Raw genomic sequence first — 13648 nt, 5'->3', positions numbered from 1 at the left:
AAAAGCTGGATTGTTACTTTTGTAAACTAATGTGTTGCAGACCTTTGATCTAACATCTGATACATTTTGATAATTCGAGGCATAATTACAACTAGCGGGATGCCGTGCTTCGCGCGGCAACCCCGCTAGAAAGCTCGACGTAAAAATGCTGCAAGTGTAGCATTGTGTACAGGGGAGGGCAAAAGTGGCTGGGCAGGGTCACAATACAAATCACTGTGGCAAACAACCCATCCTAAGTGAAGACGAATATTAGTGCTTTGTGAAATCGTACACTTGTCCATCTTTTTTTCCAATTCGGCATTGTCGATCCCATCCATATTTTCCAGTTTCCAGCGGATCCTGATAGTGGTTCTTTCTCAGCGTTTAGCCTATATCCCGTTTCCTTTATTTTGTTCCCGTTCAGTTGATTATTTTCTGTCCTGTATAGTTTTCAAACCCCTTTGCTTTTTCCCCCCTCACCAGCCTCGTTAATTTTTTCCCCAACTCCCTGTCCCACCGTGTGCCCCTTCCTTATCCCGTCCCATATCTAACCCACGCCTCCGCGCCTCTCCCGTCTCCGCGATCCCCTGCATTGACATTGTTCTTTTCTTGCCAATGTTTGCCAATAACTCATATTTTCCAGTTTCGCGTGGGTCCCGTTTGTGGGGTTTTCCCGTTTTATGGGCTTCATTCCCCCCCCCCATTCAGTTTAATATTTTCCTGACCCATGTCCCATCTCCCTGTCCACACAACGTGCTCTAAAACAAAACCACCAGTCTTCCCCCCCCCCCCCCCCCCCCCCCTGCATTGTTCTGTACTGTATGTAGGCGCGAAGTTACTGGACGCTCGCGCCGTGACTGTGACATCACAAAGGACACCGGCACTCAATCACAAAGTTACTACACGCTCGCGCTTTGACTGTGACGTCACAAACAACACATGCCCCAACACGGGTACCCCAAAATTTACCCCAGGACGCATCATTTTAGCAGGGTGCGTGCACCACTTGCCAAACAACAATGGCGGCGCCCATGCGATTTAAGCGCTTTTATAATATAGATGTATAAATTAATTTAAAAAATTCATACGAAGACAGTACACGTAACAGTAACAGTAACACGTGTACATTGTAGATTTTGCCCTACTGCCAGATACTGCCCTTTCGTGGTATAAAATATTGAAATTCACGAAAGAAACTACGTTCATCACGGTGTGGCCAACTCTCTTTAAGCTTACGAGGGTTGGCCACACCGTCGACACAGGAGGGGCTAAAAAACAAAAAGGCCTGGGGTCGGTTACTCAGGAGTATTCCTATAGCTAGAATATATTCAAAACGTATAGCTAGTCCTAAGTTAGGACGAGTAACTCGGTTTAAGTCTTAACTCTTTGTGAACTCCACCCTAAAACACCCTTACCCTAGATAAAAGGGGCTAGTCCCCACAAACCATGGCACAAACTGACATGACTGACAAAACAAGAATGTATAATCACCAAGTTCCGTTGACTGCAACGCAATAATATTGTGAACTGAACTGAATGGATTGAATGCGAGTTGCTCCGACCACTATCCTCCTCCGGTAACATTCAATGGACTGGAAATCTCTGAGCCTTCCTAAATTTGCTGTGAACCAATGGTGAAGATTGTACGAGAAAGACCTATCTGTTTATAATAATATTATAGAAAATAGAATCGTCTGTCCTTATGCAACCACCAATGTGCACCGTGTATGCAGCTAACTCTCTAGTGTCACCGACAGTTAGGGCAACGTGGACGCGTGACAGTGTATAGTCTGCTTTCCTAGTATTCAATACACTATTTTCACATCATAGACGTCAAACATTGATTACCTCAGACAGTATCGTACGATGTTCACAAGGGGCGTTTTCTAAACTCCGCTCCGGGCTGCGGGCTCCGTTTAATGCAGGAAAACGGATTATGTCCGAACACCTCCCCATGACAGCACCTAACCGGAGCTGGAAACACAGCCTACGTGGTTTAATAAAGGCCCCAAGGTTCTCCCGAGATGCGCAACATAATCGCTAAGACGTATACTCGTAGGAGGTTCTGTTTTCGAGGTGTCCCCAAATCTTTTACCTCTCTGTGCGCGATGTAAACAGTCCGTAGATAACAAATGTTTTATTTGCCAAGCAAAGAGTCTCCTCTCCCTTGACCAAAACTTAGAAACACGTAAGGCTTCACTGATTATTTGCACTTGTAAATGCAATTTTTTTTTGTATTTTAGGCGTTTCTACCAGGTACAATTTATGTCATAATGTTGAGGCCTAATAAAAAATATTTTGCCCACCGAAAAAGTTTCATCAAACACTATTTCAATTCACAATTCATGATGATCAAATCATGTGACTGAATATTTTGCTGAGCATTCTGGAAAAACAAAATGCAGAGGCTTTAAGAAGCCATGTGCCTTATATAATTTTCTAATATTTTTTGAGACTTTTTTTTAACCCTCCGATTAATATTATTATTAATATTAAAATTTAAACATCCGCTTGTTGATTCAATTGTCACTGTTTATTTATACGCTTTATTATAAATATTAAGGAAAAAATAAAGAAAAAAATAAAGAAAAATCAGATTTGAAAGCCCGTAATTATTCACACTTTTTATTATTATTATTATTATTTGTTTTGCAAGTTACCATGGTAACTTTTAAAATTTACTAAAAAGATATTTTGAATAAAATGAAGACAACTGCTGGCTATAGAGTCATACACAGAGTCTCAAAGAACACTTGTAGTCACTGCAGATGTTTCTTCCATGTATGGCTTCACCGGGAAACCATACTCTGTCTTTCTCGTTTGCTGTGAAAACAGGAAAAACTCAAAACAAATGGGGCCAGTTGAAGTCATCGAAGATCGGTGTGTGATGTGAATATTTCAATGTCCATCAAGTTTTAATAAATGTTTGCATACTTCATATAAACAAATTAAGATAATTAGGGTATCGGTTGATGATATAGGGCATCATTATTTTTTTCCGAATTCAAAGAAAAGGGCATTATTTTTACCGTGAAAACTGGTAAAAGGAGGATAACGGAGTGATATTCCTAAGGATTATAAAATGGAACCAAAATTAATATTTTTTATGTTTTAGATTTAAACATAATTATTTAAAAGCGCTTGTAAATTATTTTTAAATCATACAAGGGATGTTAATTTGTTAATTACTTATTTTGATTAACTTTGTGTACGGGGTAGTACAGTGTACTGCAGCGGCCGTAATTATAATGTCGATGTTATTATCAAATAATTAAAAACCACAAGGAAACTAAACGTAAAATGTCATGATTTGGAGTTTAAACGATTTGACGTTTATAATAATTGGCCCTTTGCCGCACCATTCAACTTTGGCAGGCGGCATGGCAGACAAACTTGATCTTGATCTGACCTGACGTTCGACAATGAGCGAAGGTTAGCCACAAGAGGGCGCTAGTAACTCAGGCAATTCGATTTGCATTCAAAATCATTAATTTGTTCATTTTATTTCATACTAATCAAGCCCAATTTCACTCTGCTTACCGAAGCACAGAATCGGCGCAAACTCTCGTCAGCAGAGTGGGTTCGAATCCCAAGCCGTGTGACCCGCAAGGCATTTTAACCATTGCTTCTATGGGGCGTAAAGCCAAAAGCCCAGTGCACTTTTTATATCGAAAAGAGAAGGGGTGGGTTCGCCCATCCCATTTTGTGGATGCAGGGTTCCTGGCTGACCTAGCTACAATTGGGACTCGGAATGGATTGCATAACTTACACTCGTGTATAAGCGCCTTGAGTACATTGTTGGTAGATACGTGCGCTAGACTTCGATTAATGTTTTTCTACGTCATTACACCCCCCCCCCCCAACCCACATGGGACAAAGGCTATTATTATGACAGACAAAATGGACAACGGTGAGGAATTTGAACTGCCCACACCAAAACAATAAAGTGCTCATCGTCGAACTTCAGTTTGGTTTTGAAAGAAGAAAAGAATTGAGTGGAAACACACGTCCCGGCCAAACTGCAGGACAACGCTCCCTACTGTTCCCAACTCAATGTTAACCCTTAAGAACGCTAGGTGGCAGTCGACATATCGGAAACATCTTCATCGTTAACGTAGTTCTGAGCATGCGCAAATTACTATGAATAATATTAAATCATGGTGAGTCTGCTAAGCGCCCTAAAAGTTCCCCATTTGCAGCGCGCAGACCGCACAATGAGAGTCACTTTGAACGTATGGGCAGAACGAGAAAACAACTGTGGCCGGGATTGTAGCCCAAATCTCCCCTGCCCTTTGTCCTCCAAAATAAAACCAATAATAATTCCTGAGGGAAAAGGATGTGTTAAAGGTAAAGCTAGCCCCTGCCCGGCCATCCCGGAACCAAGAACAACAAAAACATGATTTCAAAACAATAGCGTGATTCCCTTGGCTGCTTTATTGTTCTACATTGCATAGCTACAAAGGATACAAGTCTTTAATAAACAATGGTGATTGCTCTACGTTCCGACACCACTATGTTCCGTAAACCAATCGTGCTACACGCCCGGATTGGTTAGGATTATACTACGTTTCGGAACATAGGGATTTCCGAACATGGTATGTTGCCATTATTTATTAGTACACTTCACAAAATTGGCACGAAGCATAAACATAGGCAAGATTCATGAGTTGTTTTCGTGCCGTCGTTTTGCTGTTGCTTGTGTCGACAATGTTAAGGCAATAAAATAATACACATGTAGTTGTTTAATGAATGCTTTAATGAAATTAAAAGGGTGATGGGCACAACATTGGTAAGATTTAAAAAATACTAATTTACTGTTTACGGATTTTGCACATACATGTAATTTAAAATGGTGTAAAGATTGTCACGATAAAAAACTTCTCTTGAACTAATTCCCTGACTACCTCTGTGAATGAGGTAAAAACAGGGTCTCGTATAACCAAGACTTGATTGTTCTAAAACATTGCAAATATTATTGTTTGTTTGTTTTTTGGTCTTACTATCTGCTTGTGGTGATGTTTATACCCGGTTGAGCCTAAACTGTTCATGTTTGTTATTAATTCATTAAAGTCCTATACATTCGGGTCTACTTGTTTCCACTACCACTCACTCAAAACCCTCCAGCGAGATGGATCCGATAGCCCATTATTTCGTTTTGGTATAAAAAGGAATCTGGCAACTGTCTTGCCCCCTCCTATCCAAATTCCACGTTGATATGTATGGATGTGTGGCATGGTCCAATTTAGGATATCATGGCGTGTGAGCTTACTGATGTGTCCGATGTGGTTCGGATGGACGTGTCAGCATGTATCGACAGCGAACCTCACTGCAACGTTTTAAGCACATGGTCCAAAAGTGTACCCTTCCAACCCCCCTCAAGTCTCACTTGAAAGACATTTAGTTGTGTGACATGTACCTTATAAAATAATAATTAATTGATAAATAATAGACTGCGTTGCACTTGATTTCAATAAGCAAAACGGAAAACGTGTTTATAAACTAAAAAAGATAGTACTAATAAATATCCTGCAATACAGTACAGGGCTTCATAGCTGAAACCCTGATTGGTAAATGACAGAGTTTGTGGTATGCCAACATTCTTTATCCCAATCGTCTTAGAGCTGGTTGAGAAATATTGCTTCACCAGCGAGAAAAAAATAAAAAGTATCTTGAAGAAGAAAACAAATACTTTCAAAACATTAAGTCATTGTGAAAATTAATAAACACACATACAGGAAAGGACAAGATAAACTTACAGCTTTATTGTGATTTTAACATTATTGTAAACGAGGATACTGTCACTGCTTTGATTACAATCGACCCAACTAGATTTCAATGTGAGACTTTTGAACGCTAGGTGGCAGCAGACTATAACTAGGTAAACCTCCAGTGTTAAGTAGTTCTGAGCATGCGCACATTACAGATAACAATGGATTTACTTGGTATAAGTCTGCTGCCACCTAGCGTCTCATGAGTCCCACATTCTTAAAGGGGTCGGTATTCTTGATTTTAGCGATTGGTATTATTTTTGGCGTTTAATAATCTTGTCTTTGGATTTTGTGAGGGTAGGATTTGTTGCAGACTCTTCTGTTATTCAGGCACTGGTTGGGAGCCTACTCAACATCTTCTTCCTCCTCTTGCTCTTCGTCAAACTCCTCTTCCTCAGCGGTAGCGTCTTGGTACTGCTGGTACTCGGACACCAAGTCGTTCATGTTGCTCTCAGCCTCAGTGAACTCCATCTCATCCATACCCTCGCCAGTGTACCAATGCAAGAAAGCCTTACGCCTGAACATAGCGGTGAACTGCTCTGAGATGCGCTTGAACAGCTCCTGGATGGCGGTGCTGTTGCCGATGAAGGTAGCGGCCATCTTGAGTCCACGTGGTGGGATGTCGCAGACGGCAGTCTTGACGTTGTTTGGGATCCATTCCACGAAGTAGCTGCTGTTCTTGTTCTGGACGTTCAGCATCTGCTCGTCGACCTCTTTCATGGACATGCGTCCACGGAAGATAGCAGCCACGGTCAGGTAGCGGCCGTGACGCGGGTCACAGGCAGCCATCATGTTCTTAGAGTCGAACATCTGCTGGGTCAGCTCTGGTACACTAAGGGCACGGTACTGCTGGCTGCCTCTGCTGGTAAGGGGAGCAAAGCCGGGGATGAAGAAGTGAAGACGGGGGAAGGGGACCATGTTGACAGCCAGCTTGCGCAGATCAGCATTGAGTTGGCCGGGGAACCTTAGGCAGGTGGTAATACCACTCATGGTGGCTGATACCAAGTGATTGAGATCACCGTATGTTGGAGTGGTCAGCTTGAGGGTGCGGAAGCAGATGTCGTAGAGTGCCTCGTTGTCGATGCAGAATGTCTCATCTGTGTTCTCGACGAGCTGGTGGACAGAGAGGGTGGCGTTGTAGGGTTCCACGACGGTGTCTGATACTTTGGGTGATGGTACAACACTGAATGTGTTCATGATGCGGTCTGGGTACTCTTCACGGATCTTACTGATGAGTAGTGTTCCCATGCCTGATCCAGTGCCACCTCCAAGAGAGTGAGTCAGTTGGAACCCCTGCATGGAAAAAATACAAACACAAAATTAATGTCCATATTAAAAAAGTGAAGTGTTCTGTTTGAACTTTAGCGTATGCCCACTACCTCTCGAAATGACATATAAAGACTGCTGTGGCAGGAGTGTCTGTCTCACAAGACATGATAAACTGTGTAAAATAACTGTTTCTGGTATAGTAGCGACCTCTTTTGAAAATATACCTCCTTCAGTAATCGTTAATTTTCCATGAAGGAGGACAGCATCACCGGGACAGATTTTCCTAGACCACCGATAATTCCTTCACTACTTTTGTTACACTTTTTAATCCCGGGTCAGAACTGACCCTGATTTGGGGTCCTATCCAGTGGGCCTGACCAATTTCTGGGTCAGGCTGGGTCATTTCCGAGTCAAGCTAATCGGGGTAGAATTATGGGTCTCTTTTGACACGGATTTCAGTTTTAAGAACTTTTTGCTTAAACTTTGGAGTAATATAAGCAGCGGCTAATAGAATATTGACAGCTTGACCGAAGAATGTGGCAACGTGTGGTCTGAACTTACCTGAAGGCAATCGCATCCTTCTGCTTCCTTGCGTACAACATCAAGAACAGAATCTACAAGCTCAGCTCCTTCTGTGTAGTGACCCTTGGCCCAGTTGTTGCCAGCTCCGCTCTGTCCGAAGACGAAGTTGTCCGGCCTGAAGATCTGACCGAATGGTCCGGAGCGGACCGAGTCCATAGTGCCTGGCTCCAGGTCCACCAGCACGGCACGGGGTACGTACTTGCCTCCGGTGGCTTCATTGTAATACACGTTGATTCTCTCTAGCTGCAGGTCTGAATCGCCGTGGTATGTGCCGGTAGGGTCAATGCCATGCTCGTCAGAAATTACCTCCCAGAACTGCAATGCAACATTAGGAGAAAACAAAATGTCAGTATAAGTCAATTAGTTACCGCGTCGTGGTTGGGTGGGGTGTTGTTCCCCGGTCACATATCTTTACAGGCACTGGTCTACAAGCCAAATTAGTTCATTAATTTGTCAACATTGAAATGGAATTATGCTTCGGATCCTGCCTAAGTTTGAATAATTTTCTGGGTCATTTTGACACAGATTACGTGTCATACGCACTCATAAGTGGATCAGGCTCAAAGTCAAAGGGACCCATCATCCGGGTCAATGATGACCCAAGAGTTTCTAAAGATATTTAGAGCGCCGAACGCGCAAGTACAACTGGCTAAAAGGTGGAATATTCACTGGACGCCATTTCAGGAAGCAACAAAAAATTGCTTGCTGAAATGGCACACATCATGAGTATATTTTTTTCGTTCCAACACTTAGGAGATAAAGCTCTAGTTCGCCAATTTTGCGCATTCGGTGGTTCATTACTTTTGCTCATAACCCTGTATACCAAACTGAACGACCGTCGCTATAGACCTTCATCACGGTGCAGCCATCTTTAATTTCTCCCATTAATATCACTGTTACCAATCCGAGGCTGGAAGAACAAAATAGTCTGGTTCCTATTTTCAAATAATTATAAGCATTCCTTATTGTTATTCAATACGAGGAACATGACCAAGGTGTTGGCAGTATGATAAAGGTCTATAGCTTGGAATCCCGTTAACTCTGGAAACGCATTATCATAATAGGACATTCAAAACTTTCAAAGTAGGTCTATAGGTCAAAATGTTATCAAGAGGTTAGATCCTCAGGATCTTTAAAAGAGTAAACTTCCTTCTCTAGGGCGGATGTGAACTTCCCGAAATGGTTCGCACAGGGCCCGATTTCATAAAGCCTGTAAGCACATAAGTTTGCTATAAGCACAGAGTAATCGCTTAGCAAAAACAGGTTACCAGCCAAAATTACTCTGATTTGCATTGCATGCAGCAGCTGGTGACCCACTAATTTTTTGTTTAGCAAAGAAGTTTGTCAAGCAGTATTTTCTGCTGAACAACAGCTTTATTATGAAATTGGGCCCAGGCCGTTCGTATTCGCAGTGGTACTACTATAATTATACGGTATGACCATGGTCATTTAGCTCTCGGCCGCCAGTCCCACTGTGTGTGGCAGTTTGAAGGGGCACGGTGCCTTCAAATCTCTCATAATGTTTTGCGATTTGGATTTGCTTACTAGTGATCCCCTTAGGGAGTTAGGGACCCAACAAAACTTGTTTGTACCGGATTTCCCCCCAAGGGTTTCAACTTGGATTGTGTATGGTCTATGTATTGATGCATGATGCATCAACGAACTACCACAGTTAATTTCACACGAGATCGACTGGAGTACATAGTTCCTTAGCTCCATGGTTCGATCGAGTAAAGTGTGGCTATTCAATTGCTCATAGAGGGGAGTGCCAAACCACAATCAACGGGGCTCAAACTGCATGCCCTACGGTCTGCCATTTCGGGTGTCAAATTATACCATAATATTGAAAAAGGACCACGGAAAACGTGTGAAGTATAGGCGCGGGTGTTACCATTCGGGTACTGGCGGCGGTGGTGGGCATAGAGACCCAACGGCCCCAACATGGTAAAAGTGATAATTATGATAACAAAAAGGCACAATAACTTTTCTATTTGGTATATGTCCAAGACCAGAATTATCACTTGGTGCATACTAAATACATAAAATAACAATCTGTGATAATTTTGATTCAACTTCATCGAAGTTGCCAGCGGGAACAATTCAAGAAAAACACCCTTGTTGCTTTCAATGTCTACAACTTGGGGTTCCAGGCCTGAAGTGTTTTATTTATTTGACTGAGAAATAACCTCTTTCTCAAAATCTACGGTACTTCAGAGGGAGCCGTTTCTCAAAACCATCAACAATTGCTCTTTACGAAATAAGTTTCTATGCTAAAAATTATTTTTGAGTAATTACCAATAGTGTCCATAGTGCCTTTAAATCATAATTAACTGGAAATACATGCAGTCGAAATAGTTTCTACCAACAGCTGCATGTGCTTCAATTCAATCTTACCAAGTGATTTGTAATGGTCATTGAATTTGAGTGTGACATAAACATAATGACTGTATTGACCATTATTACAAAACAACTTATAACGGGGCAGGTGCGTCAAGCTCCATTATGACGTCACACAATCAACAAATCAACAAGTACATCAGTAAAAGCTGGTGGAACGTGGAACCAACACACTAAAGGAGCAATTAGTAGAATCCGTTTAAAGGCACTTACACTATTGGTAATTACTCAAAATAATTTTTGGCATAACAACTGACTTGGTGACGAGTAATGGAGAGTTGTTGATAGTATAAATTATTGTGAGAAACTGCTCCGTCTGAAGTAACGTAGTCTTCGAGAAAGAGACAGGTTTGCTCACTCAAATAATAAAAGGCTTGATGAAGCCTTCACAAAGTAGTGTGTTTTCTTTCATTATTATCTTGCATTGCAACTGCCAAGGCCAATTGCGCTCAAATTTCCACAGGTTAGTTATTTTATACATTATGTTGGTGTACTCCAAGTGCGAATACTGGTCTTTGACAATAATTACCAAACGTGTCCAGCGCCATTAAGACGAAAAATTGTTATTTTGAAACCACTCAGCCTTGAAGATCAATGATTTTTTTTTCTTCATTATGTGGTTGCTGCGTTGGAATCGGCTGCATGATGAGTTGCACGATTGTATTACTGGATGAGTCACTATGGAAATATCGCTACTCTGCATAACACTTAGTACAATCATGCACTCCGTTGACGTTCATTAGCATCACCATGGTAGTTTCTTTTTCTGTGAATTTTACTGACCGATCCGAAAATTCACACCCACTTTTTAAAACATGTGGACACTCACCCTGCCTGGCCTTTTAATTCAAGCCAACATTTATTTCTACAAGTCTTCTCCATATCGGCCCTAATTAGACTCCAGAAATTCTCATTGATAAATAAAACAGTAAACACCGAAGATTGTGGGGAAGAGTTAAAATTGCATTTTTTTTAGAATTATATTTTGGACGAAAACGGTTTTTAGAAAGAGCGAATTATTTTAACAGTTATTTATAACTGATTTTATGTTACTATTTATAATTGTGGTTTGTTTTAAAACTATACGGAATTAATTTCAACGACTATTAACATTTACGCCCACAAATTCTCAGCGAAAAAAATTAAATAAATAAAAAAAAATTAAAATCAAGTGAAAAAGAAAACATTGTAGATGTAAATGAAGCTGTTTGAAATACTGGTAACTCTTTCACAATAAGCTTCTTTTACCAAAAAGCAAAATCAACACCTGTTAACACGACTCGTACCGTTATATTGTAATTTTATATTTCCTCTGCGTTTGCAAAGCCTCATATCTTTTGCACAAAGCAGTGGACAATTCACTATCCAAAAACCACAACATGTTTTTATGCTTGAGGTTTTTTTTCTGGTTTGCTTTGTGTGTGAAAGTACAAGCCTGAGGGGACAGTTCACATCACTATGCAATAGTACTCGTATTCAATGGCAACCTTGAGCCTCAAAAGAACACAGTAGGCCTACATACAAACACTTTAAAGGGGCATCATTGCTTTCAGATTAGGTGTTTTGGGGCCTTGTCATTGTAGAGCTGTCTTTTAAATAGGCCTATTGTTAGAGCAAGCTATGTTTAATTGCATGTAGTAGTAATAATAATACTACAGAGTTGCGCACCTATCCTAGACACTAGGCCTGTCAATGCGCTGAACAATTAATGCACAATAAACAAATTAATGAGCTACGAAAATGCCTAATATATTCACATGTTTTGTGTGTAATCTGAACTAATTTCATTATTAATATTTTTTTTTTGTGAACACAAATAATGTAAAACTCCACAAAAGGGCAGTGTTTTTATTAAATGCAAGAACATCTCAAAAAAAAACAAAAAAAAACCGATTTAAAACATGGACATTTGAGAGCTTTAGATGCTATAATTATGCGCTCCTTTAAAATGAATGTGTGAATGAAATTCCCAAGAGTCTGGCATACATTATAGCAAGCTTCCACGAGCGTACTACAAACGAGAAGGCCGCAGGGGTGTACGTGTAGCCTATACTGATGATGACAGGCCAACTGAAATGGAATTTATAATGATCCACGCACATGTAAAAGGCATACACGTGTGTACATTCGTGTACTGTGCACATGTAAATGCACATGATCATGTTTAAACTAGTCTCGACGTATAAGTGAACGAACAATGGATAGATACATGCTGTGCAGCAGTCATAATGACGTCACAAGCTTAGAATAGCAGCGCCACAGGCAGATAAGACAGGACTTTCCAAGTACATCTTGCACACACACAGACAACAGAGCATATGACATAGCAAGGACAGATCGAGGGACGATTTTAAAGGGATTCTCACCACAAGATTTGCATGATATCCTTGTTTTGTGCTGAAGTTGCTAATAAAAGGGGAATTTTATCGGGAGATTGTGTAGTTCCTTGCCTGCGTGCCAAGGAATGCACAATGATACCTTTCGTGGACACCCTCTGGTGAAGGGTACAAGTATATAATACCATGATAATACTAATACCTGTCTGTCCACGTGGTTCTCTATTGAAAGTAGGCGGCCTACTAGCCGGCCGTAATGTGAAACAATAGGCACATCCTCACTTGTTCGTTTGAGTAAATAATTTGAAGTAAATATGAAACTATAGAGTGATCAATGACCAGGAAATAGCTCAAAATAAAATGACTGATATTTGTTGTGAGAAATATATAACACTCCAGTAGAGACGTCAACCAATCGTACGTATCTAGTCAAATAGGTTCCATTTGAGAAAAATGTGTAAGGCCTATAAAATAACATGCACTTTATCAGGCAGGTTGTCTGTATGCTCTATGGAAACAGTAATAAAACCATGAACGTACTCCAAGGTCGCTCAGCCATTGACAGTTAAAATATTGTCTGGTTTTCTCTTTGCTTATCATAATTTATTTACATATTAAAAAGAAGACAATAAAAAACATCTGTCTACTGATGATGGTCACAAAAGAATTTAAAAAATAATTAAGAAAATTAACTTACCTTGGCTCCGATTTGGTTACCGCACTGCCCCACCTGAAGATGTACAATTTCCCTCATTCTGTTTTATGTGAGAAGAATTCTTGTTTGTTTAAAATGATCTCTTACACGAGCGAGCAGCCTCAGATAATTACTCGTGAATAGTGTTCCTGATGCCACTGATGTGAATGGAATACCCAGCCTGCTGCGTATGCGGCTGTCTGCAGATCTCAGCGAACGATTTTCCCCTTTGCGCTTCCGTTGGATTAAAGTAGGTCTTCAGTTTACAACCCTGCTTTGATTTTGTTGTTGAACCACCAACATAGAAATACAGTTTAGTGAAATATATTTATTGTAAGCATAATTTAACACCTTGTGTGCATGGTGTGGTAGTTAAGGAATGTTTTGAGTGGGATTTAGGAAAAAGTAATTATTATGTGGTATTGCTCCGCTATGGTAAAACCTACACGGGTGTTTCCTCGTCAAGATAGAGCTGTATAACGTCCGGTCGCGAACCAGTGAAAATGCATTGCAATACATAGTGTTGGCTCTATAAAGAACCAGCTGCCAGAGCCCTGATTATAATAACACACGGATAATTGGATTCTGGATTCTACTGGCGTTGTTTCTTGACAAAGGATAAA

General features: G+C 40.7%; 1 protein-coding gene across 1 annotated transcript; it reads right to left on the bottom strand.

The window, feature by feature from the left end:
• Positions 1-4390: 4390 nt before the first annotated feature.
• LOC117299495 (tubulin beta-4B chain-like) lies at positions 4391-13206 on the bottom strand. The gene is made up of 3 exons (XM_033783039.1): positions 13029-13206; positions 7578-7913; positions 4391-7040 (listed from the first exon to the last, which is right to left on the bottom strand). Exons 1-3 carry the CDS (start codon positions 13083-13085, stop codon positions 6093-6095), a joined length of 1341 nt encoding a protein of 446 aa, XP_033638930.1. The 5' UTR covers positions 13086-13206; the 3' UTR covers positions 4391-6092.
• Between the last annotated feature and the right edge of the window lie 442 nt (positions 13207-13648).

This window comes from Asterias rubens, chromosome 14 (assembly GCF_902459465.1).
Source record: "Asterias rubens chromosome 14, eAstRub1.3, whole genome shotgun sequence".
Taxonomy (NCBI): domain Eukaryota; kingdom Metazoa; phylum Echinodermata; class Asteroidea; order Forcipulatida; family Asteriidae; genus Asterias; species Asterias rubens.
The sequence above is the reverse complement of the archived record's forward strand: the minus strand, read 5'-3'. Positions and strand labels throughout refer to the sequence as shown.